Genomic DNA, 24,228 nt, shown 5'->3' on the forward strand with positions numbered 1-24,228 from the left:
TCAAAGTAAGATAAAATTGGATCAAACTATAAGGGTGTAAATTATAATATCCTTAATTATTTAAATAACACTATTTTTTTAACAAACATTTCATTTTGAGTTATTTGTAATCAGACTCTTTATTTTTACAATAATTTTCATATAACACCTTACAATTATGTTGACTAACTACTATCAATTATATATTATGATTTATATAATTATGCTAATGAAGTTACAAAAATACCTTAAGGGCATTTACTTAGCTAATTCTATACTAACTGTTGTTTTTTTTTTCAAATTCAAATTTCAGCTTTTTTGCAGGCTTGATGTGCCAGTGCGTTCGAACGGGCCCTAGGGGCATTCGAACGCAGTTCCCAAAAACAGACTGGGTGATGCAGGCGTTCGAACGGCCCAACCGCGTTCGAACGCGAATCTGAACCCGAGAGCAAACTTGATGCATGCATTCAAACGGGGCTTTGGCGTTCGAACGCCAGTCCGCATTTGCACTAGGCGTGTTCGAACGCGCCCCGCGGAAATCCCCAACTTGAACCGGCCCTATAAATAAAAATGCTGGTTTTAGGGCTTGGGGCATTTGCAAGAAAGAAAAACTTGTAGGGGGGAGCCACCATTATTTAGAGTGAGATTAGAGTTGTAAACTTTTTGTATTTAAAGATTTGTATAGTGGATGTAGACACATCGCCGAACCACGTAAATATTGTCTCTCCCTCTTTTCTCTTTATGGTTTGCATTGATTTAGTGTTTATATTTGTGATTACCTTGGGTATTTGAAGTTCTCTACAACTAGCATCTTGTATTTTGGAATTCTCATATTAATATTGATATTAGCTTTGCTAACATTTGGTTTGCCCCAAATTATTACTATTCCATTTGAATTTGTTTGTGGGTGAAGAATTTTGCTTCCGATTCCTTCACCCATTTGAGTATTTACACAACACTAACTAAATTTACCAAAACACTCTTTTGAAAATGTATTCTTGAAGAAGTTTGAGAGATGGGTAATTTTGATATTAGCTCTTTATATCCGATAGTAACTTCACAGATAACCCAATACTTGGGCATCATTGAAAAGGATTTGACTAAAAATCTGTAGTTTTCTGTTCCTAGTTACTAATGATGGGATTTAAGCAATAATCACTTCGCAGGAAGCGCCGTCGTCACACTCATCACACTCGTCACATTTCGAGTTCATGGGAATCGTGCAAGCCAACCCAACAACCGCGTATTGGATATCAAGCCTTCCACGTCTCAATTATTATATAGAGCCCCCAATTAAATAACGTTCTTGCCACTCAAAATTTGCTTCCAAATTTACAAAAAGTAATTCCAATCCATAATCCAGAATTAAACAAAAAGAATTCTGGGTGCTGTGTAAAAAAATTAATTTGTTAAGTAACTACTGATCGCTGAGAGAAGTCATGGACCAGATCTCTCCATCATCTAAAGACAGTAAATCCTGCAGACCATCCCATATCTCCACCATATCGTGCTCTTGTTTTGTTCCTTCTTCGGATCGTTTGGGTGGTGGCGCTGGTGATTTTGGTGGTGGTTGTGATGGTAGTGATAGTTGGCCAGCAGGCAATTGATCAGGAAAGGGGAAATTGAGCTTGGCTCGCGCGCCCCGGAACTCAATTGCGGCGGCGTCGTAAGCCTGCGCCGCCTCCTCGGCGGTGTCGAACGTCCCCAGCCACTTCCGGACGGCGCGCCGCGGGTCGCGTATCTCCGCCGCCCACTTCCCCCACGGTCGCTGCCGCACCCCGCGGTACTTGTTCTTCTTCTCCTTCCTCTTCCCTCTTGGCGCGCTGCAACTGGCCGCCTCCTCTTCCTTGAAAAAGACGCAGCCGAGGCACCCACTGATGCCGCATTGGCGGCACGTCGCATTCTGCTGCTGCTGCGGCGGCGGCGGCGGCAGTGGCGGTGGCAGTGGCAGTTCAGGAGGAGCGGTGGAGAAGCCGGAGATGACGTGGATGAGGGCTTTGACGATGATGGAGGTCTCCTGCTCGCGAGAGATCCGGGACAAGGGTGGAAGCTTTAGCTTCGAGTGAGGCGATTGGAATTGTTGTTTTGGAACCATGGCTACTGAGAGTGGATGATGCGGAGTGTTGAGCCTTGGAGTAGGTTGAAGCGTGTTTGGCTTATAAAGGGAAGGGAGGGAAGAAGGAAGCATGCACGCGGAATGCAAACGCTTCCGATTTGTAGTTGGGATAGGATCGCTAATGGAAGTGATGACGTGGGATAGTATTTAAGAATTATAATTAATAAGAATGTTCGCCGGGAGGATTTGGGGATGAGGTATCACGTGGGAAATGTGATGAATTCTGGTGCCATGGCATTCTCTGGTGGTGTGAACACGGGAGGTGGGGCCACTGACATAATGCGTAGGTCAGCAAGGGTCCAATCTAGTCCACCCCTTTGAATTATGAACTGAACCAGTAAAACCGTACCTCAAGATCACAAGTTCGACTGCTTATAAATGCTAAATTTTTTAACTAGATATATTAAAATATACCGTGCTTATGTGAGTTTGTTTTACTGTTCGTGATTTGATCTATTTATAGTTTTAAGAGTCGACTCTAATATTCAATTTATATATTAGAGATTATTAAATCTTTATTTCTGCTCTATAATTAGCCTATAAATTTATAATTTTATATGTTTATAATAAGATTTAAATTCATGGCTTTATGAGTAATAATTTTGTTTGATATTAAGTCTGTGGACAAAATCATTACAATTCAAACAAATGTTTACAATATTTTTCTCTCTATCGAGTTATTTTTCCTACTCGAATAGAGAATATTGATTGTGGAGAATTGTTTAAATAGCTTAATACATTCCTAGGTAACTTGTGATATCTGCCACTGAATAGAGCCCAAAATGACGTTTGCAATATTGATCACCTTGATTCAGTCACCGTAGATGACATTGGCTCATTCATTAAGCTCCACTAGTTCTTTTATGCCAAATAGGAGAGCGAAAGCTTAAGCTTTACCCACTAGAGTGTGTTGCATCTGTCAAGGTAGATGCTCTTGATCTGTTTAAGGCTAGACCTTGGGCCGATAATCTAGACTCCCACTCCACCTTTATAGTCGCCCTTCCAAGATGCATGAACCCAGCACACGAAACTTTTTTCACTTGCCAACTCGAGTATGCTAAGTTTCATGTTCTTATCGTCTTGCTGCTGAAGGCGGAATAGAAAGATTTCAATCCATTGCATTGAATTAAAGCTGCTGATTTCTGAGACAATCTTTCTAGAATCTTACATATTCCTATCAAATACAGATGCATTCCTCGTTTTCCACACAAACTACATGGTATTAAAAGTATATCCTAACAATTCTTTCAAGAGATCAAACTAGACAATTTTCATGAACTGCTGGGAGATGAGGAGGTAATGAATTGTTTCTTAGTTGCTCATATAGAGAGGGTACATTTTGTCTATTCGCAGCATTCTTTTGTCGAGGATCGCTCGAACTAAGATTGCACCCATTAGGCAGCGCTAGACAAAACACTTGACTCGGACCTTTTTTCCATACCACCTTCCAAAGCTTTGCAGCTTGGCCCGAAGAAAGAGACCTTGCAGACACCTTCGGAAGGGCGTCACAGGCAATTCTTGAGTTAAAATCGTCAGTGGTCATGGATGTCCAAAGTAGCCGATCACTCATTTTCATTGAACCTGGATTTAGAAAAGAAAAGTTTGAGATAGCTCTCGCGACCTCCTCTGAGAATAATTAATGCACCAACTTCGTGCCCCCACCTCGCTTTAAGGAGTAATTGAGCATTCCAAATGTTTGCTCTTCTGTGAAATAAGCAAATAACAACCTATCGTGGTTTTTCAATCACAGAACAGTGACGTAATAGAAATAAAGTTCCAAACTATAAAATTGGCTAAAGCTAAGGTCTTATGTGTAAATACCACTGCCGGCTATAGCCCTATTTTAGTCGGACGTTGACCATGTGAGGTGGACTCTGAACTCAAGTATACAATTAATGAAAGGAGGATAATAGCTGTCAAAGGTTCGAAATCATGCTATTTGTGCGCGGAATTGCCACGGTCACACCCGCATGACGTTGACCAAACCAGACATTTCTAAAATCGGACTAAATTTAAACCCATTTCTATTCAAAGAGATTCTATGAAACCGTGCATATACACTATGAAACCGTGCATAGGAAACCAAGATAACTACCATAAGAGGGGAAAGAAAAATCATAGTCGTCCAAGACCATCGCCGTCTAAGAAAATTTTAAGTCACCGGTGGCTATTGTGGCTCATGCTACAAGTAAAGGAGAAAGAAGAAAAATAATAGAAAAAAAAAAAAAGAAAAAGAGAAAGAAGAAAAAAAAATACAAATAAAAATGAAAGAGATGGAGCGGAGGAGAGTGGAGCGGAAAGACAATAGATTGTTATATTAAAAGAAAATTATATTAAAACATAGAGAGAAAGGGAGGAGAGCACCTTCCTTTCTCTAGACACTAGATTTGAAGAGAAGGGAGGAGAGGAAGATGTTGAAGATGATTGGGTTAACGAAGTTTTAAAATACATCTTCTATTAATTAGATTGTTATATTAAAAGGAAAAAAAATATGTGAGGGTTCCATAATTAATTTTAGAACATATTGAGACTCTTAATTTTATTTTAGAGGAAAAATAAAAGAAAAAAAATTAATGATAAAATAGTTATTTAATACTTTTTCGTGACATTGATATATTTTATGTGGTTTGCTGAGTGTATAAAAAATGAAAATGATGAGAAAGTGCATGTGGCAATAGAGCAACAACAGACGTCTTAACTTAATTACCCCCTAAAATATTATTAAAAATTAAGAAAATTTATGTTTATCATCCAACCTTTTCATATATTGACAGTTTATATCTTGTACTTTTTATATTTATAAATTTCTCTCTATGTTTTATTGATATTTATTTAACACATGTTAAGACTAGCACTATTTAAGCAAATTGCATAGAAAAAGATATCTCATTTAATTCAACTTAATCATGGCCTTTACTTTCATCCTAGACTAAGGTTCAATTAAAGTTGGCTGGATGAAAGAGAAAGATACTTTCGTATGTATGCGAATTGACTAGTTTTTATGAAATTTGTTCTTAGCGCCATCTCATCATACTATCTATCTTCTATGAAGTCTAAACTAATTTTTTTTTGTAAGCTCAGTTGGCATAGTCTCTACAGGCCCGTTGAGACTCGGTATCAGAGACTTTTTGATATTTTAATATTTATTATGATAAATTTATCCTCTAGTATATATATATATATATATATATATATATATATATATATATATATTAAGTTTAATTAAAAAAATTAACGATTTGATATTACGATAAATTATATGAGAGGTGAAATGAAACAAAAGAAAGTTTATAGTAGTTTAATTTTAAGCATAAGGATAAGAAGTCAATTTTTAATTTACCCAAACTTCTAATATGTTAGATATGAAAAATAGTGACTATTAGTCAGGTCACTTTTGCGTTATAACTTATTCTAAGTTCGATATCTACTAGGTTTTAGAGTATGGGAAATTTTGGTCACATTATTATTCTTTTTAGCACCTGTTCCATATGGAGGTTCAATTTCTCATGCTTACCCTGTACATTTGTCCTAAATTAATATTCTAATCGGCAAGTGTTAGGTGTCTTTTTCAATAATATCCCATTTCTTCTGGGCTTGGCCCAAAATTTTATGAGGGTTAGTAGCCATTTTAATACAGCTTACAAATATTAGGGAAATTACATTCAACACTGAATAATTGAAGTACAAATTCTTCCAGGCCACTGCTTCTCATGTAGGTAGAAGATGAGTGGCCCCTTATGACTGAAAGCATTACAACATATATATATATATATATATATATATAATTCCAACGTAGCAATTTTATTCAACTATGAAAACAATGTAAATCAAGCAGTAATAGTATTGCATCCTTGCAGAAATCCACACACCATTTGAATCACCTCTTCTCCCAGACGCAGTAGTCGCTTCCATGAGCAGCAACTTGGAAGTTGGAAGGGACCAAATTGCCAATATCATATCTTGGCCCAAGCTTAGTGATGATCTTGTCATCGATGATTGCCATGTAGAGATCCGCTTCTGCGACGAGAATGCGCAGTGTGCTACTCGGATGAATGTTATTTCTGCTCCTAATTGCTGCCAGGTTGCTGATCTCCTGCTTTAATCCCCACTCGAACAAGTGATCATAGAACTGCACAAGAAGATCATAAACACACCTTGAGTTATAATTACCGTGCTACCGTATATTAATTTAGTATCAGATTACTATAGTAGATCATATTTTTCTTAAGTATATATATATATATATAGGTAAAACTTACAATGGTGGGGATTCCTGGATGAGTCAAGATGTAAGCATAACCCTGCATGACCTTATCAGAAGGAAAAGGCCACATCTTCTGCGTTGATCCAGTGTCATGGTTGTCGACGAACGTCACCGCCTTCTCCGGCCACCACCCGATCAGCCCTGGCGCCTTCCCGTTCGAATCCCGCATCCTCCACAGCTCCCCTTGCACCGCCGCCTGCAGAATCCCCTTCGTCGTGAAATCGAACGCCGTCGCCGGCCCCCCTACTCCTTGCACCCAGTTCACCAGCTCCTGCCTCTCCGAGTCTTGGTTGCTCGCCGGCTTACCGTCGCCGCCGTAGGATAACGAGATCCAGATCTCCGCGACGACAAAGTTGGGCGAGGTGTTGGCCACGTAGGTCTTCGCGACGCTCGCCGAGTAGCCCTTAGCGAAGTCCAAGCGCCAGCCGTCGAATCCGACGTCGGACTTGAGCCAGTTCAGCCAGTCGGAGAGCTCGCGCTGGACGCGCGGGTTGAGGTGATCGATGTCGGGGGCCGCCGCGAAGTCGAGACCAGTGTCGGGGTTGCCGGTCCCGTCGGAGTATTGTGTGTCGTCCCGGCAGATCATATCCGGACCCCAGTCGAGGCGGTTGTCGGCGGTCCCGCCCTCGAAGATGCAGTAGATGCCGCGCCCGTCCTTCTTGTCGGCGCACCGGTGGTTGATCACGATATCAGCGACGACTTTGATCCCCTTGGCATGAAGTGCAGCGTTCAGGGACGTGAGCTCTCCCTGGTTTCCGTATTTTGAGGCGTTGAGGTCGTACAGCCTTCCTGGCATGTAACCTGACAATGCAAACAATAATTTTTTCAATTGCTATTAGTTAACAACTCATTTTAAGAGAGCCAAAAGAAAAAGCTCCAACTCAGCTGGATAAAGCTCATATATATATATATATATATATATATATCAGCAACTGAATTGATTCTCAATAGGAAACAGAGAGCTCTTTCTTTCAAAAGATATGAAGTGAATAAGACCTTGCACTGAAACAGAGTGCGAGGGAGGGGGAAGCCACACGTGCGTAACTCCCGCGTTAGCTATATCATCCACTTGGGCCTTTAAAAAGTTGTACAAGCCCCCATCCTTTCTCCAAGATTCCCAGTTAAATCCCTGCATGTATTACATGTTAAAATATATAAAATATAAAAATTATTGTTCTCTATTAGCTTTCGAACTTTTCAAATTGCTTACCTGGAAAAGGATCTGGGCCAGTACCAAGTTTGAACCGAAGGATAGTAGTAGAAGAAAGAAAACTAGAAACTTGATCATCTCTCTTCTTCTCAATTCACCAGCTATTTGCTTCAAATATGATTCCACCAAACTAGCTAGCAGTAGTAGTAGTAGTTTGTTGAATGTTGTTGCTGCGATATGTGAAGAACCGAACACCCAACGGTAGGTTTATATAGAGACCAAGATCTCTAAACTCCTCACAGTGAGCAATCTCGTGGGTCCCAAGGTTATTCCGGAATAAATGCCAAGGGGATAAGGGAATGCCGTTGCCAACGGAAAGGGAATTAAATCTATGCACTCGAAACTAGATAGAGAGAAGAAGAGTGGCCTGATAAGGGCTAGAGATTGGAGGCGGTGGCGGATAATGGCGGCGGCTAAGGATTTATCGTAATTAATTAGAGACGTATAAAGATATCCGAGTTGGTTTTGTTTCGTTCAGTGGGACAACCCAACCAACTTCGTTATCCGCGGTACAAGTGGGAAAGAGTGCAAGAAAATACGACGGGATGGATTGGTTATCCGGATTCCGTTGGCCAGCAGAGCAACTGGGGAAAGCCTAGCTATACTGGGGGACGTATAGGAAGTGACAGGATAACCTGACGCACCTTATGTCCTTATCCACCTTTCTTCTAATTTTGTGCCTCGGATATTGTGTTGGACTGGACAGAACCTTCTTTCAAGCTTTCAGCTAACGCAACGCATAGTTGTTATATCTAGAATATATATGCATGCTAGCTTCTAGGTTCAATGACCTTTATCCAATGTGGACCACTAATAATTGACTCTATATTTGATTGGATCATTAATTCATTGGGAAATATGGTATTCACATCACTCAAATACTATTTATATCTCTATTTTTCTCTTTAAATTATATATATATATATATATATACAAGTTAAAATGCATGGGACGAAACCAAACTAAGGTAAAATTAATAATTCAAAGAAACAATAGATGCAACCCTACATGTATGATAATATGATATATCCCATTTCGTTACTCGGTAAGAGTACTGGAAGGATGAGAGCAGAGAGCGTCATCAAAGAGTGTCTGACCGAATCACTTCATCCTTCTTGGCCGACCCATTTTGCTTGTCCTGCGGCAGCAAAGGATTCAGCTCTTTTTATCTTTCATTTAATCTGGATGCTAATAGGAAATTTGACGGTTTCATTCAATTTGATTTCCTCTCTATATGTATAGGTTGCAAAATGAATTTACGAGTAACGAAATTTAGAAGATATATGACTCCATTTGTATGATCTTCTTGTCTCAAATGGATCTTCAAATCCATCAGCTTTGAATCACTTGGGAGTGTCCAATGCTTTGTTATACATCAAACCATAATAAGCTGGTACATTTTGAACTCTGCCGTAGTGAGAGCTTTATGATAATTAGCAACATTATCGTTGACTTATACTGAAAAGAAAAGAGAGTATAGTAAGACTTCATATAGAGCTGTTCTTGTTCAAGTGCTCCTCTCCCAGACTGCATAGTTATTACCAGTCGCAACAATCTGGAAGTCAGAAGGAATCAGATTGCCAACATCATATCTTGTTCCAATCTTCACAATAATCCTGTTGTCGATCTTCGCAAGGTAGAGATCTGCGTCCGCGACGAGAATTTGCAACATACTACTCGGTTGAATCCCACTTTTCGACCTGATTGACGCCAACTTATTGATCTCCTCTTTGAATCCCCAGTCGAAATAATGATCGTAGAACTGCACAAGAAAGTCCTCGATATTTCAATGTACATATAAGAGTGCGAGTGAGAATTGAGTTGGTCAAGATGATCAAGAACTCACAATACAAGGTATCCCTGGATGTGTTAGAATATAAGCATAGCCTTGCATGACCTTATCGGAAGGGAAAGGCCACAGATTCTGCGTGGAGCCCGTGTCATGGTTGTCGACGAACGTGACCGCCCTCTCCGGCCACCACCCGATCATCCCGGGCGCCTTCTCATTAGAATCTCGCAACCTCCAGAGTTCACCATTCACAGCTGTTTGTAGAACTCCCTTAGTAGTAAAATCAAATGCCGTAGCCTGATCACTTACTACATCCACCCAATTCACCAGCTCCTGCCGGTGCGCGTTCTGGTCGTACGCCGGCTTACCGTCATTCGCGTAGGCGAGCGAGCTCCAGATCTCGCCGACGACGAAGCTCGGAGCCGTGTTATTGACGTACATCTTCGCGACGTTCGACGAGTACCCCTTGGCGAAGTCGAGACGCCATCCTTCGAAGCCGACGTCGTCCTTCAGCCAGTTCAGCCAGTTCGAGAGCTCCCGCTGGACGCGGTCGTTGAGGTGGTCGATGTCGGGGGCGCCGCCGAAGTCAAGGCCGGTGTCGGGGTTCCCGGTGCCGTCGGAGAAGATGGTGTCATCTCTGCAGATCATGTGGGGCCCCCAGTCGAGGCGGTCGTCAGGGGTCCCGCCCTCGAAGAGGCAGTAGATCCCACGGCTGTCCTGCTTCTCGGCAGTCCGGTGGTTGATGACGACGTCTGCGAGGCAGTTGATGCCGCTGCCGTGGAATGCGGTGATCAGGGACTGGAGGTTGTCTTTGTTTCCGTATTTTGATACCTGGAGGTCATACAGCCGTCCTGGCATATAGCCTGAGGGGTGGAATTTCCACAAACACTTTTGTTACCAATTGTATCGATCAACGAATGCATCGTTATGTGGCAAATTTAACCAAGCATATATACAATTGAGTTATATATCATCTCCAAATATAAGGGAAAATAACTAAGATGAAGTAAATAAACACCTTGCTCAGAAACAGAGTGCGAGGGTGGAGGGAGCCACACGTGTGTAACACCTGTGGCGGCTATGTCATCCACTTGGCCCTTCAAGAAGTTGTACCACTCCCCTTCCTTCCTCCAAGACTCCCAGTTAAATCCCTGCATGCATGCCTAAATTACGAACAAACAAGAGGATATATACCACTTATAATTTCTCCTCTTCTTTTTTCCTTTGTTTTCCTTTATAGGTGTGTACATGTACCTGGAAGAGGATCTGAGCAATTGCCAAGTTGGAAGCAAGAGATAGTAGAAGAACTACTAGAAACAAAGCCAGAGATAGAGAGTTCGTATGCTTCCCCATCTCTTCTTCTTTCTTGCTTCGACGAATAGATGCTAAAACAAGGATTTTATATACAGAGAGAGAGAGAGAGAGAGAGAGAGAGAGAGAGAGAGAGAGAGAGAGAGAGAGAGAGAGAGAGAGCCTTGGCTTTCCAAAGTACTGGTATCAAGTATTTGGGAATTGGGTCCCACCTTATTATAATGATTGCAGAGGGATAGGATCATAGGAATGCCCATATAACGGAAAGGTTCAGGAGGGGGGACAGAGAGAGAGAGAGAGTATATATATTATTTGGGGGTATATGCGGTGGATAGTGGTGCTTTCCCACCTCTCTCTCTTCTAGAGCAGAGCGTATCCGAGCAACGGAGGATTGAGACAATATATGGATGCTTACCTGTTTGGCATATGACGTTATTATTGACTAGAATGCTATGATCTTCAATCTCTTATTTTTCTCTTTCTCCTCTTATTTTTCATATTCCTCTCAGATCTCAACCCTAGATGTAAATCTCACCACCATAATCATCTTTATCAACCCTTACCAGTATAATTTAAAGCCCTTTTCGCCCATGATATACACCTAAGACCCTAAATCATAATCCTATTTTTCTTCTTCAAACTTTGTCTTCCTCTTTCTCTCAAATCGTAACCTTAAGCATCAGTACTAATCCCGTTAGACATAAACATACGAGGGGTAAAATAAATATTTCATAACTTCGCCAAGGTGAAAGTGAGAACTATCTATAGTTGAAGGAAATTAAATTAGTAATGACCCAGTTCCTATAATTTTCACCTTTACTTTCACTAATATCCACCACTAGAGGTTTCTCAACATACAACTCTGCCATGGCAACTCCAACAAAGGAATCGGTGACAACGGAGGAGGTAACGTGGAGCTTAAAACTTCCCTTCACGTGTACTACAACATCATATGAACTCAAAGCCTACGTGACAAGTTCATAGTTATCTTACACCATCTTGTCAAGTAACTCTTTAGAAGGAATTGAGAAGCTTTCTGAATGCCACAACCCACAAGCCATTGATTGGAATTCTCCAAGACACCATTCAATGTATACGGATATAAGATTTATATGAGGACCCCATAGAAAGTGGAGAGAAAAAAAGAAGAGAAAAAGAAACCTACAAAAAGACATAAGAAGATTACAAGCAACCTGGATATTGATACAATTGACTTTTATCTCAATCAGCTAGTAATAATATGGCTTTATAATAACTTAAAAGGCCCACAAAACAAGGGATAGCTCTTGCTCGTTGTAGCGTTACTTCAAATGCACGTATTCACTAACACAACTCACTGGGCAAGCAAGTTATAATATAACACAGAATGATATAAGGCAACAATAATTCATTTCAATATAACTGGTAGCGTAGGCATAATCCACTTCCACAGATATTTCAAGGAGATATAATTGATACAGTAATCAGAAGGGTAATGCATAAAAATACTCATAACCTCCTCCTCAACTAACAAAGAGAACATCAGTCTTAGTAGCAGATATTAGTCGATGGAGAAAAGAAAAGCCTCAGAGAGATATTTCAAACAAAGTCTTTGTTCATCGATCATCGGTGTATATAATTTTGAATCCCTATATTACCAAGATTTTAACCTTCAGGTATACCACAAATTTATTCCACAAAAGGACTTCAAAACATAATGAACTAAATACAGCTGATGCACTCAGAGTAACATTTATGGAACATTAGGTGAAGGAACCTAATTACATCTCAATTCAAACCAGACAAAGAAAATTAAACAATCTTAAAAGACAATTGCAGATAGTCTCTTCTATCCTGACTTGACATTATGTCACACAACTTTATAACGACATGTTCAGGAACACATGGTAATCAACTCCTCATCTCTCAAATATAATGCAAAAGCTTGCCTGGAAGTGAGAGCATGAGAAAGTCAGAGAGAAAACAAGTAATATACTTAACTTTGAAAAAAATCTGTACAAGAGGACCTTCAAGAATTTGGAGTTTGCAAGAGGTCCAAAAATATGAGATTAAGATCAGTGCAATAATTCTTGTCAACTATGTTATGCAGACATCTGATATGGATTCAATCGTCCGGGTACCAAGGAGAATCTAACACAGGAACATTAGAAAAAGTAAACAACAGAACAAATCTGTGCAAATTAGCAACATGTATAAGTACATGTAACAATGCATGAACTGATGCATGCCAGCTGTATGAAGAGGACTCGAGAGGCTTGCAGTTTGCAACACCTACAATCTACCGAAAGGAATGCTCCCCTTTAAGGGTAGGACTTGGTTTCAGACAAATTTAAAGAACATACAGAGAATGAAAGTAGCACCTATTAATACTCTGGTCAAACATCTGAGAGGCATCTCTAATTAGAAGCTATGATCTGTTTCAAAATTTCAATCACTACATATTTCAGGTTTATAAAGAAAATAGGGTTGAGTTTGAGTTCATGAACAGGATTTTGGAACTTGGACTGATCAGATGGTAAGAAACATAGAACTGCTACTTTATATTATATAACACAATTAATCTTCTATAGCAAGGGCTAGCAGAAAATGACAGAACCCATCAAAAATCACCTTCAGATATCTGAGCAAAAATTAAAATATTGAATTCATAACCAAACAAAGTTCATTTTGATGGCCTAATATCTGATTCTAGCATATGAATTAAGACCTTACTTCCTGATTGCTGCACATGCACAATAAAATTCACCAGCATCATTCATCTTACAAGATTCCGGATATAGGCCTTCTAAAGAGGGCTAACTAGCCCTAAATTTCATCCAATGGGCACAAATTTTTTTAACTTGGGTCACTAAAATTTTAACTGTTAGTAGAAACTATGTGAGTTGCTACAATAACCAACATTTCCACAGTTAACTTGACATCTAATGGTGGACATAAAACTACTACAGACATCCAGTACTCATAAACTACAAATTGAAAGATAAATTATATGATTCTCTCTTCCTCCGCTTCTTTCTTCCCACATGATGAACTCATCAGTCCTATACCAGTCGCTGAAACTTTTGCTACATGAGATGCTATGTTCAACATGAGAACTTTCTTTTAGAACTGCCAAAATTAGAAAAGGAAATTGTCGATGTGTTCAAAGAACGTGAAAAACATCCCTATATCCTGTATCAAACATGCCAAGAAACCCAAAACTTGAAATGTGCAGGTACAGCTACTTCTCACACATATTCTACCTAATTTTTCGCACCTAATATTTCATAGTTTACTCCATTTTGCTTCACTACTAAGAGGTGCAACGAGGAGGTGACAAGATGGATATAAACTCATTGTACAGAATGTATCAAACAATCAGCAAATTCATCTACATTACCAACTGTAGCATACAAATCTATGTGAATCAAAGAAGTTTAGTAGAAATGAACATAATGTATTGTGAATTCCTCCGTAAATGTCAACATTGATATCACTTATACACAAACACCTTAAAATAAAGCTATGTAATATTGTTCAAAGCAATTTCATCATGCGATTCTCGTCTTCCATTTCATAGTGCAATTGTACCATGCTCGTATTTTTATTAGGCGAAAAATTATAAGCTTCCTTTCTACATCTTCGAAGGCTTAGGGAAAATATCCGGCGTAAACTTCTGTGCCGCACCTATGCTTCCCTTAATCTTCATCGCACCTCTGCATAATGATAATCAACATAAATCAAATCTCAACTTAAATAGAATAAGACACCAAAAAAAAAATCTCATTTTTTTCCTCGCCTAATGAACGCCATTTGCGGATTCATCTTCCCAGTCGCAATTGAGAGGAAATCGCTATCCGTGAACGAGAACGTGGCGTCGGGCTTCCCTTCGTAAGGACCTAAGGAGATAATTTTAAGCTAGAAGATCAAATTTTGTAGGGGGGGTGGAAAAAGTGAGAAGGGGGGAAAACCTTTGGTGACTTTGCCTTCTTTGAGATCGACGACGAAGATCTCCTCATCCACCCCAATTTTCTGTAAATTAGAAATCAGGACAATTGTTTAGGTTAAAGATAAGAAGAGAGAGAGATAAAGGAGGGACCTTGGGAGCGATGTTGAGTTGGTAGACGAGGCCGATCTTTTTGGTGATGTCTTTGCCGGCGTCGGTTTTGAGGTGGAGCTTCATCTGCTCCAAAAGCGCCGCCGACTTCAAGGAGCTCTCCATCTTTTTGCTTCTTTTCTTTGTTTGATTAGAGGTTCGATTTAGAGATGAGGGATGAGAGGAAAAGATTTGGTCGGGTTATTTATTGCAGGATGGAAGAAGGAGAGGAAGGTGGGTGGCTGCGGAAAGTAATGGCTAACTGCTCGGTATGGGGGGGTTCGCGGAGTTCGAGGAGGATGAGTTCTGTAAGCAGTCTTAAATTACGGGATATGAAAGATAAATTTCAATTCAACTCCACTATATACTTTATTATACTTAACACCCCATATTAAGTTTATTATGATACACCCTCCGCATTTTGGACCTGCTTAGTAACCTTAGTACCTTACTTTGACCTTTATTTCTAAAAAGCACCTAACCATAATTCTAAAGCCATCACTTATTAAAGAGATAAAAACGTATTTAATTTTGGTTTTTCTATTTCTTCAAAAGGATATTATTCTTTTTCTACCACAGCAACAATTTTACCTTGCGCGTAAAATTGGAATAAGAAATTGAAAAGAATACGAGGATCAATCTGTAATAACGAAATGTACATTATGAAACAAATGTAAAAGCAACTATGCAGTAGTTTTATACAATTTTGGGATACGTTTGGTATTTTTCTACAAACATCCTATAGATAAAATGTGGGTAGAATTCTACCGCATCTCATTCAAGAGCAGCGAAGCTTTGCGAAATTTCGGCCGTTGGGGTGATCAAGAAGATGATATCGCCCTCTTGAAGCACAAATGTGAGTAGTAGTCCTTCTCCTTTTCTATAATGATGGATTACTTTGTTTCCGATATGGTTGCTTCTACTGCATCATCTAGTTTGGTAAGCAATTGCTTTGCACCGGAAATTCTATCAAATTAAATGAAAGATTTGATGCATAATTGCTTTTTTATGTTGGGATCTTGCAGTTAGATGAAGTAACATAGTTATATATTATGTTGGAAATTGGAATCTTGCAATTAGATGAATGTGGCGAAGTTTCAAATGTAACGTAGTTATATATTAAATTAATTTCTTTGGGTTGGTTGTTGGAATCTAGTTAGTGTTTAGTTATTCTACACGGAGTTGTCTGTTGTCAACAAATTTCAAGTGCCATAGATGAAGACGTAGGCAAGGTGTTTGTCATAATGCCTGACAGTGTTTCTCGAGAGTCATAGCTGCATTCTAGAACATAATACCCAGAAAGTTACTGGGAGGTAGCTTGTTGATATTAAGAGGGAAGACGCTACATTGTAAGCTAAGAAATATGATCTGCCAGAGGCTTCTCTTTGCATAGTTTTTCCATGACATTTGAAGTGTTCAAAATCTTATGGCATCACTAAAGCAGTCCTTTGTACTGATTTAAAGCACCTGGTTCTTTTCCTTCCAAATATCAGTGAATCCTGTTAAGATGCTGCATTTGGTGTGAAGCAAACCTGACTATTTATGAACAACACTTTGATTTATGTTAACGATTTCTGCCACCAAACTCTAGGTTATGTGGTCGGTTAGTTTCAAGGACAACTTCTTAGTGGGAGAATGGCATGAATGATAAGTTGGTAGTTATTGATTCTCTCGTCAGGATTCGGATTAATCTTAAATTGATTTGATAGCTTGGATTTGTGCTAGATTTGTATCTGGGTACTGATATTGATATAGCCATATAGGTCATATGCAAGCACTGCATGGAGCAACTCAAATCCAATCCAGTCACACCCAGTTAGGCAGCCTAGTAGACCTTTGGCCCAAGGACTGCTACCCAAGGAGCGATCCAACATGGAATTCCGTAGGTTTTGCCATGTTAGCCCATCAATATAGTTGTCTACTAGACCACCCAAATAATTAAGCCACTAGATTGGGAAGCCCTGATCATTCTCTTGCTTGGCAGGTTGAATGTCCAAATCCAAAGATGCCTCAATCTGGTAAGGATCTGCAGGTGTTGAACTCTATGGCTTTCAAGCTTTAGTTGGTATAATGAGTCATCGTGTACTAAAGCTATATGTCGTATACTCATCTAGACTACATATTCCATGCCTTCGTTCTTTATTATCTGTTAGGTATCCTGGGCTGTGGGTTGGCAGTGATCCATTGGTTTCGGAGTACTGGAACTTTCCTGGATTCTCTTTATTATTATTGCATATTGCCAATTATTGTTGCACATTGCCGATCTGCTCATGAATAAGTCGTATACTGATGGAAGTGATGACATATGAAGGTAGTGATATTGTATTTATGTATCCATCCTTTTATCAAAAGAGAAAAAAATAGAAAAGCACAGACATTTGCTTTTTCAGGGAGCTTTGTCTAGCTTCTATGACTCTTTCACTAGCTCTTGTAGGATGAGTTATCAAAAGAGTTGTTTTTATTTTAGTTATTAGGTAAAATATAATTTACACCCCTGTGGTTATATCAAAATACAGAGTGCCTCCTAACTTTTGTTCATATTACTTAACCCCCACTTCATTGTTTTAATATATATGACACTATTTTACATTCATTAGGCATATGCCATCAAATTCCCAGATGCCCCTAGGTTAGGTAAAATTTCTAAAAATGTCCCTACGGTGACAGGTATTATTTGTTGTTTTGAACACAAATGTAAATAATATGATGTTGAATTAGATGTCATATGTGTACATTTTCAAATGTCTTTTGATGAACAATACTCCCAAAATGTCTTACCTTATGATTCTATATAGGATACTGTCAATATAATGCACGACTTAGCATAACAATTTATATATGTTATATGAGTATTTTGAGATGATTTTTATGTCTCTAAGGGTAATTATGTAATTGTGAAAATTTGGATGTATGTGTAATAACAGTTCGCAAGTTATAATACTCTTTAAGCAAAAACATGCTATTTAAGTAGGTATTTTTTAAGAGAAATTTATGATTATGATATTTGAAATGTCATATATATGTATATTATATATCTCATTTTGAGTTAGTCAAAATGCATGTCAACAACTAGCTAGTGGTGTTAAAGATTCATGGATGTTCAGTTTTGCCAAATCGAAGTCGAGTTTTGTTCATCTCGATGCCAATTAGAGAGTGACACATTCCATATCTTTTGTCGTTGTTCTTGGAGGTTGACTGTAATAATGCACCAATGTCGGTATCTCCATTCTTTCGGCAATGGATTAATTCGAGGGGGTAAAAGCTAGGGATCCAAACTTCTGCATCTTGTAAAGGAGATGTATGCCTTCTATCTACCCTAGGTGGAGATTGATTATTGGATAGGTGGATTGAGATATATTTTTGTCAAGTCAAATAAGTTATTATCATCCATTGCGAAGAGCTTAGATTTTTAGTTCCACAAATGGTGGTTCAATTCAAGATATGACATAGTTTTTTTTCCTTGTTTCAGAATCTTGTCACCTGAAGAGAAGACCTTTCGGTGTGTCGCCACATGACCTTGAAAATGTTCTTGAATAACACTAAAAGATTTTGGTCAAAAGATAAGAACATAGTGAAGATGACGCTTACATTGCTGACCAGAGGAGATAGGTTTTTAAGGGAATATTCGTATATCGTTCGTTTATCAAGCTTATGCTCCATGCATGATAACTTTTGATGATGAGTGTACTGCATCCTTTTCAGTTCCTACTTTCTGACTCCCAACTTGTGGAAGTGGTTGAATAGTCAAACTGATGAATGTGAGATACTTATTATCTCAACTGCAGACTGGAAACCAGGTATCGTTTAAGTTAACACTGCTGAAATAATTATTTGAAGATGTCCCTCAATAAAATTATCCTTTTGGATTTGATCACAATAATCTTTTTCTCCCTTCAGCATGCAAGATACAACTTGATGAATAAAAGTACAATAACATATGAACATGTTGCATCATAAACATAAAGGACTTACTAGTTAGACATAGAAAGTTAGTTCTCACTGGAAGATGGTCCACGCTTATGATGTAAGTTTTAGTCTTGCTCCTAGTCAAAGGACAACTCTGGCATTGGTTTATCCGTAAAAATGTTCTCACTGGTGAGGACCATAAGCATAATGTAAACACTTACATGAGTAGGCTTATATTACTCGAAGGAAAAACCTCTTTCAGTTTATGTTTTAGAGCTACCTGGTTCCCTGAATAGTGATGTTTTTGATATATGCATAAATCTTATCTGAATGGATTGTGTGTATTTGTCGATGTGTTTGGGTGGCGATGTAAGTAATATCTCTAGATCTTGTAAACAAATTCTCTTTTAAAAAAAAGTTTAGAGGTGTTCAACTTGAATTTTTTTTTTTTAAAAAAAGATGGATAAGTGTATTAGACTTTAACTCGTAGACTTTCTTGATTCAAATCAAATTTTGTCTTGAGCTGCAAGCTTTTGAATTATGAGTACAATTGCTACACGTTCAGGTCCGATTGCAACAGAGAGAAAGTAGTGAAGCTCCCCAAAGGAAAACGAAATGACAAACAATTTGAGGAGATCAATAGGTGAGTTGTAATCATCATTGGTCACCGACATTTTGGGCATTAGGGATCCAAATTCTAGAGCCAAATACTTGTTGATATGCTTCTACAATGAATAGTATCGAACTAAAATGAAGGAGCAAGTATATCATGAAACATTTCTATCAATGCCTTTTACATGTACTAGTGATTGTAACATCCCTAGAGTGCTAGTCAAAATATGCATCCAAGTTCCTTCATAATTAGGGCAAGGTTGCATCTCACAAAAGTAAGCACTCTACAAGCCTACAACCAAGAAAATATAAAATCCTAGACTTTTGCCTGAACCTCAACATTTTGAATTGAATCCTCAGAGCAAATTGCGAATTTTTTTTTTTGTTCAATTGGTTATCCATAATTTTTTTTATTGATCATGAATTATTAAAGTAAAGATTAATTATACTTACCCCTCTTCTAAATATTTTTTTTATTACATAGACTTCTTAAACTAAGAAATTCTTTCCTAATTATTATTATTATTATTATTATCAGTTTAAAAGATTTATGTGGATAGAGTGTGTGTATAGAAAAAGGTAATAGTTTAGCGAGGTGAAGTGAAATTATCCTTAAAAGAAACCAAAACTTATTATTCTCGTTCGTTCAAGAATATCCAGTCCATTTGAGAAAGCCACAGAACGCTCTCAATCTTGTGGCTAAATTAGCGTTGGAAACCTCACAAACAGTTGAATTGTTACAGGTGACGTCCGACAAATCCAAAGGCAAAATAACCGACTCGGGCGTTGGTTATCTATCAAACGCCGACCTTTCCTACGGATCCGCTGTGGCGTGCCCTTCCACCTCCATTAGAACTATCTCGAACACCCACCCCCAGGATCGTGACGCGTGTCATTTTCGACCTGTGCCCGAAGCCGACGTCTTACGGCCGCACCGTCCGAACTTTCCCGAGCGGCTTGTCCTCCCCGAGTAGGTGAGTGAGTTACGAAAATAGTTTTGTAGAAGAATAATGCTAAAGGAAAGGATACCTCCAAACTAGGTTTTTTTTTGTTTTTTATTTGTTTTTATATATACATAATTGTCGCTTAGAATTTTATATTGAACTTTTTTTAAAATATTATAATCGCGGTTAAAAGATTATTTTGCTCTTATATAAATTATTTAGAATACTTCTCAAGGTATATAATGTGACCAATATAATAGTAAAGAATTTCTTATTCTTTTGTAAGATAAAAATTAATTATAAATGTTTTACGTGTTAAACTTTAAAATTTAATAGTATTTAAGTTATTTATATATATTTGTTCACTTTAATTATTGGTTAAAAATATTTTTGCTCGGATGACAATTCCCAAAGATGTATAAGATTTTTATAGCAATTATAATATTTTTTTAAATTTTCAGCGGTAAAATAAAATAAATCTTGTTTTAAATATGTATGTATGTGAAAATCTTGCAGATTAATAATATTCCATAAATCCTAAGCATATTTTTTTTTTGAAAAAAGATTCATTCATTCGATATCTCTGATCGCATCCGTATACAAAAATCTAATACCTCAAGCTCTCCTCCATTCATTAAAAAAATAATACTGCGTAGGCTCATACTCTCCTCTATGCGGACGTGCCAAGTTATGTCCTTCACCAAAACGATCATAAAGAGAATTGGTTCTCAAATTCAACCGTGAGAATGGCTGGTCCAAGAACAAAGATACACCCCCGAGTCTCCCCTAATCAAAATCTCAGATATGATACGCATGTACTGTGTATGATTAAATATAGTAACCCAATTAATTAAGGCCTTCATGAAAATGATACCAATAAAGTGCATAATTATATATATATATATATAAATATATATATTCCTTACCAGCCATTTGTTCTTATCCTACACCCCGACTTACCACTTCCTCTCTATATAAACCCATCAATGCTTTCCCAAAACACCCACCTCAAAGATCTCCTCAAAACTCTCCAATCTCCACTCTTCGATCATCCCCACCCACCCCTCCTCCTTAATTCATTAGACCTAGTCTTAGCCACAAGAAGAGATATCCCCACCTTGGTCTCAAGCTTCAGGGAGATGGGGATGGCTTGTGCACTAGCTTACACCTTCTTCCTTTTAGCCCTTGCCTCTTATTTTACTGTGAGAAAGCTCAAGAGGAGGAGGAGACCCCAAGAGAAAGCCCTGAAGCTCCCACCTGGCTCCTTGGGTTGGCCTTACCTAGGAGAGACCCTCCAACTCTACTCCCAAGACCCAAATGTCTTCTTTGCCACCAAGCAGAAGAGGTTACTTAATTTCTTAACTCCCTGATCTCATTTAGACTTTCTTTTTTGTGCAAGCATAAGAGTAAACTAAAGCTTTTAATGTATGGTTGCTGGTTTTATTTTTTGTGAAGATATGGTGAAATATTTAAGACCCATATCTTAGGTTGCCCTTGTGTGATGGTGGCTAGCCCTGAGGCTGCCAAGTTTGTGCTGGTGACCCAGGCTCATCTCTTCAAGCCCACTTACCCAAGGAGCAAGATGAGGATGATAGGCCCATGGGCCTTGTTCTTCCACCAAGGAGACTACCACCTTCGCCTTCGGAAGCTCGTGCAGGCCTCCCTGAGCCCTGAATCACTTCGCCCCATTCTTCCAAGCATCGAATCTATGGTGATCTCCATGCTGGATTCATGGGATGGCCATGTCGCTAGCACGTTTCATACGATGAAGGAGGTTAGCTCTACTCAGTTGGTTGAGTTTGAGATTTTCTTTTTCTTTTTCTTTATATTTGTTATTTCCATTGTCATAGCGAGATTTGCTTATAGATCGGTGACCATCGCAGCTTTCGTTTGATGTGGGCATTCTTGAGATATTCGGTGGTCGTTTAAGCGGTTTCTCCAAAGAAGAGTTGAAGAAGAACTACTTCATCGTCGACAAGGGATATAACTCGTTCCCTAACAAAATTCCTGGAACTCCATATCAAAAGGCAATCCAAGTAAGGCTATCTTTCTATATGTGCATTATATTATAGTATATAACTTGAGATGAGACGACTGAATTAATCGTATGTTAATTTGCTTGTTTCATGTATATAGGCAAGGAAAAGACTTAATGAGATACTACGTGAGATCATGAAAGAGAGGAGGATCAAAGGAGTGGTGGAGAAGGACCTCTTAGGGTTTCTCATGGACTCCAAGGATGGCAAGGGAGAGCATCTCTCCGACGACCAGATCGCCGACAACATCATCGGCGTGCTCTTTGCGGCGCAAGACACCACCGCAAGTGTGCTCACTTGGATCATAAAATATCTCCACGACTCTCCTAAGCTTCTCGAAACAATCAAGGTAGGAATTAATAAAAGAACACATTGTTTTAAACCTAATGTATACTTAGCTACTTTGAATCACTTCTAGTGACTTGATTTGATTATGGCATGCATGTAGGTGGAACAGATGGCCATACATGAGGCTAATGGATATGGCAGCAAACCCTTGACATGGGCACAGACAAGAAGCATGACGCTGACTCATAGGGTTCGTACATGCATGCGTACATCCGTCTCAACTCTCTTTTAGAACATTGTCTTTATTCTTATGATTACAAGGATACCTTTTTTTTTTTTCATATGATGCAGGTTATCCTGGAGAGCTTAAGGATGGCAAGTATCATCTCATTCACCTTTAGGGAGGCAGTGGCTGATGTGGAATATAAAGGTAATCTCTTGCATCAAACTAAGGAAGAATTTGATGACATTAGTGTGATTATTAAGGAGATTTAATGAGTTCTATTAATGGTTAAAGGTTTCCTAATCCCAAAAGGATGGAAGGTGATGCCTCTCTTCAGGAACATACATCATAATCCAGAATTCTTCCAAGATCCACAGGAGTTGGAGCCTTCTAGATTCAAGGTATTTATGGTTGTTTCTAGTTATGTTCCTTTCACCGCATTTATTAAATCCTTTCTTTTCATAAGTATTGAGGGACAAGTATAATGTGTGGTTAATTATGACCGTATTATTTGTCACTTTACTACACCCACCCCTAAAACTAAAATCGTTATATTTTAATTTATTAAATTATAGGTCAAATTTTAAAGATATTGGTTATAGACAAAATTGTAGAGAATGAGATAGAATATGATAAAAATATACATATGTTCAATATATTTATTATATTTTTATCATCTGAAATCTAATTAATATTATTTTGAATACATCGAAAAACTTATCTAATCATTTATACAGTTTTTTAATAAGTATCTGTAAACTTTAACTTTAGTTTGATCAAATTTATTGAAAAAAAATAAATAACAATTACATCTTAGTCTTAACCAGGAATAGATTAACACTATACGGATTAAGTGAATTTAGCATAACTACAAAGAAGTAAAATATACTTTCTCTAACTATACTCCTTTTCTCATTTTCTTTGAATGCAGGTAGCACCCAAGCCCAACACTTTCTTCCCATTTGGTAATGGCGTTCATTCTTGCCCGGGCAACGAGCTAGCAAAGCTTGAAATGTTCATCCTGATCCACCATTTAGTAACCAAATACAGGCAAGAATTTGAATCTATTTTCTATCTCTTATTTAATCTATTATCTAATTGTTGATATGTTATTTAGATCAATCGGTTATTAACAATCTCTTTGTTGTATTGCAGGTGGGAGATCATAGGATCCCGGAATGAGGTGGAATACTCCCCATTTCCAGTCCCTAAGAATGGCCTCCCAGCTAAGTTGTGGAAAACGTTCTAATTACGAGATCTTAACATCATCTAGCCAGCTAGAGCTTCCCCAATTCATCCATTTGCCATTGCAGTTTTGTAAAATTGCTGGGCTTATTGTCAGTTAAATAATAAGATTGCAAGATCATGAGTGGAAGATCAGGAGTTGAGATCTTGTTTTAATGATCTTCCAGTGGAATGAAATAAAAGGCCGTATCTTTGCATCTTACTTCCTTTTGCCTCTCATATATATATAT

General features: G+C 38.4%; 6 protein-coding genes across 17 annotated transcripts; 2 read left to right on the top strand and 4 right to left on the bottom strand.

Moving 5' to 3' along the window:
- Window positions 1-1,272: 1,272 nt before the first annotated feature.
- Window positions 1,273-2,125, bottom strand: LOC140800274 (ethylene-responsive transcription factor ERF109-like). Its single transcript, XM_073154962.1, has one exon. The coding sequence runs from the start codon at window positions 2,072-2,074 to the stop codon at window positions 1,397-1,399; it is 678 nt and encodes a 225-aa protein (XP_073011063.1). The 5' UTR covers window positions 2,075-2,125; the 3' UTR covers window positions 1,273-1,396.
- Window positions 2,126-5,948: 3,823 nt separating this feature from the next.
- On the bottom strand, window positions 5,949-7,647 carry LOC140800142 (alpha-amylase isozyme 3C-like). The gene is made up of 4 exons (XM_073154806.1): window positions 7,570-7,647; window positions 7,356-7,488; window positions 6,355-7,160; window positions 5,949-6,224 (listed from the first exon to the last, which is right to left on the bottom strand). Exons 1-4 carry the CDS (start codon window positions 7,645-7,647, stop codon window positions 5,973-5,975), a joined length of 1,269 nt encoding a protein of 422 aa, XP_073010907.1. The 3' UTR covers window positions 5,949-5,972.
- Window positions 7,648-8,872: 1,225 nt separating this feature from the next.
- LOC140800105 (alpha-amylase isozyme 3C-like) lies at window positions 8,873-10,780 on the bottom strand. Its single transcript, XM_073154768.1, has 4 exons — window positions 10,613-10,780; window positions 10,377-10,509; window positions 9,416-10,221; window positions 8,873-9,331 (listed from the first exon to the last, which is right to left on the bottom strand). Exons 1-4 carry the CDS (start codon window positions 10,709-10,711, stop codon window positions 9,077-9,079), a joined length of 1,293 nt encoding a protein of 430 aa, XP_073010869.1. The 5' UTR covers window positions 10,712-10,780; the 3' UTR covers window positions 8,873-9,076.
- A 1,522-nt stretch (window positions 10,781-12,302) lies between these two features.
- On the bottom strand, window positions 12,303-15,077 carry LOC140800241 (sterol carrier protein 2). Of its 4 annotated transcripts, XR_012111153.1 has the most exons (6): window positions 14,748-15,077; window positions 14,620-14,680; window positions 14,448-14,547; window positions 14,240-14,364; window positions 12,676-12,799; window positions 12,303-12,597 (listed from the first exon to the last, which is right to left on the bottom strand). XR_012111153.1 is itself a non-coding variant. In XM_073154918.1 (5 exons), exons 1-4 carry the CDS (start codon window positions 14,868-14,870, stop codon window positions 14,283-14,285), a joined length of 366 nt encoding a protein of 121 aa, XP_073011019.1. In that variant the 5' UTR covers window positions 14,871-15,077; the 3' UTR covers window positions 12,303-12,597; window positions 14,240-14,282. The 4 variants fall into 4 exon arrangements, 3 of the variants coding, with proteins under 3 accessions (XP_073011019.1, XP_073011020.1, XP_073011018.1); XM_073154918.1 differs by lacking the exon at window positions 12,676-12,799; XM_073154919.1 differs by lacking the exon at window positions 12,303-12,597 and having other exon boundaries at window positions 12,620-12,799.
- Window positions 15,054-20,401, top strand: LOC140800243 (uncharacterized). Of its 9 annotated transcripts, none has more exons than XR_012111154.1 (6): window positions 15,054-15,600; window positions 16,508-16,626; window positions 16,729-16,762; window positions 18,214-18,541; window positions 19,216-19,293; window positions 20,006-20,401. XR_012111154.1 is itself a non-coding variant. In XM_073154920.1 (4 exons), exons 1-4 carry the CDS (start codon window positions 15,495-15,497, stop codon window positions 18,279-18,281), a joined length of 327 nt encoding a protein of 108 aa, XP_073011021.1. In that variant the 5' UTR covers window positions 15,054-15,494; the 3' UTR covers window positions 18,282-18,962. The 9 variants fall into 9 exon arrangements, 1 of the variants encoding a protein (XP_073011021.1); XR_012111159.1 differs by having other exon boundaries at window positions 15,091-15,600; window positions 16,500-16,630; XR_012111158.1 differs by having other exon boundaries at window positions 15,093-15,600; window positions 16,500-16,626.
- Window positions 20,402-21,172: 771 nt separating this feature from the next.
- LOC140800033 (abscisic acid 8'-hydroxylase 3-like) lies at window positions 21,173-24,200 on the top strand. Its single transcript, XM_073154662.1, has 9 exons — window positions 21,173-21,551; window positions 21,662-21,980; window positions 22,090-22,242; window positions 22,343-22,591; window positions 22,691-22,780; window positions 22,882-22,960; window positions 23,048-23,154; window positions 23,685-23,803; window positions 23,909-24,200. Exons 1-9 carry the CDS (start codon window positions 21,193-21,195, stop codon window positions 24,000-24,002), a joined length of 1,569 nt encoding a protein of 522 aa, XP_073010763.1. The 5' UTR covers window positions 21,173-21,192; the 3' UTR covers window positions 24,003-24,200.
- The last annotated feature ends 28 nt before the right edge of the window (window positions 24,201-24,228 follow it).

Source organism: Typha latifolia, chromosome 13 (genome assembly GCF_019914945.1).
Source record: "Typha latifolia isolate L0001 chromosome 13, TyphaL0001v2, whole genome shotgun sequence".
Classification (NCBI taxonomy): domain Eukaryota; kingdom Viridiplantae; phylum Streptophyta; class Magnoliopsida; order Poales; family Typhaceae; genus Typha; species Typha latifolia.

What these genes read in the sequence shown, in the direction of transcription:
- LOC140800274 (XM_073154962.1), bottom strand. Translation starts at nt 2,074, where the DNA reads ATGGTTCCAAAACAACAATTCCAATCGCCTCACTCGAAGCTAAAGCTT.
- LOC140800142 (XM_073154806.1), bottom strand. Translation starts at nt 7,647, where the DNA reads ATGATCAAGTTTCTAGTTTTCTTTCTTCTACTACTATCCTTCGGTTCA. An exon ending in TGGCCCAGATCCTTTTCCAG is followed by an intron (nt 7,489 to 7,569) that starts GTAAGCAATTTG and finishes TAATACATGCAG; the next exon opens with GGATTTAACTGGGAATCTTG. An exon ending in ATCCAGGAATCCCCACCATT is followed by an intron (nt 6,225 to 6,354) that starts GTAAGTTTTACC and finishes CTTCTTGTGCAG; the next exon opens with TTCTATGATCACTTGTTCGA.
- LOC140800105 (XM_073154768.1), bottom strand. Translation starts at nt 10,711, where the DNA reads ATGGGGAAGCATACGAACTCTCTATCTCTGGCTTTGTTTCTAGTAGTT. An exon ending in TTGCTCAGATCCTCTTCCAG is followed by an intron (nt 10,510 to 10,612) that starts GTACATGTACAC and finishes GCATGCATGCAG; the next exon opens with GGATTTAACTGGGAGTCTTG. An exon ending in ATCCAGGGATACCTTGTATT is followed by an intron (nt 9,332 to 9,415) that starts GTGAGTTCTTGA and finishes TTTCTTGTGCAG; the next exon opens with TTCTACGATCATTATTTCGA.
- LOC140800241 (XM_073154918.1), bottom strand. Translation starts at nt 14,870, where the DNA reads ATGGAGAGCTCCTTGAAGTCGGCGGCGCTTTTGGAGCAGATGAAGCTC. An exon ending in AGAAGGCAAAGTCACCAAAG is followed by an intron (nt 14,548 to 14,619) that starts GTTTTCCCCCCT and finishes TTATCTCCTTAG; the next exon opens with GTCCTTACGAAGGGAAGCCC. An exon ending in CCGCAAATGGCGTTCATTAG is followed by an intron (nt 14,365 to 14,447) that starts GCGAGGAAAAAA and finishes ATCATTATGCAG; the next exon opens with AGGTGCGATGAAGATTAAGG.
- LOC140800243 (XM_073154920.1), top strand. Translation starts at nt 15,495, where the DNA reads ATGTGGGTAGAATTCTACCGCATCTCATTCAAGAGCAGCGAAGCTTTG. An exon ending in CGCCCTCTTGAAGCACAAAT is followed by an intron (nt 15,601 to 16,507) that starts GTGAGTAGTAGT and finishes ATAGCCATATAG; the next exon opens with GTCATATGCAAGCACTGCAT. An exon ending in TCCAAAGATGCCTCAATCTG is followed by an intron (nt 16,763 to 18,213) that starts GTAAGGATCTGC and finishes TCCTTGTTTCAG; the next exon opens with AATCTTGTCACCTGAAGAGA.
- LOC140800033 (XM_073154662.1), top strand. Translation starts at nt 21,193, where the DNA reads ATGCTTTCCCAAAACACCCACCTCAAAGATCTCCTCAAAACTCTCCAA. An exon ending in AGCTTCTCGAAACAATCAAG is followed by an intron (nt 22,592 to 22,690) that starts GTAGGAATTAAT and finishes GCATGCATGTAG; the next exon opens with GTGGAACAGATGGCCATACA. An exon ending in GCATGACGCTGACTCATAGG is followed by an intron (nt 22,781 to 22,881) that starts GTTCGTACATGC and finishes CATATGATGCAG; the next exon opens with GTTATCCTGGAGAGCTTAAG.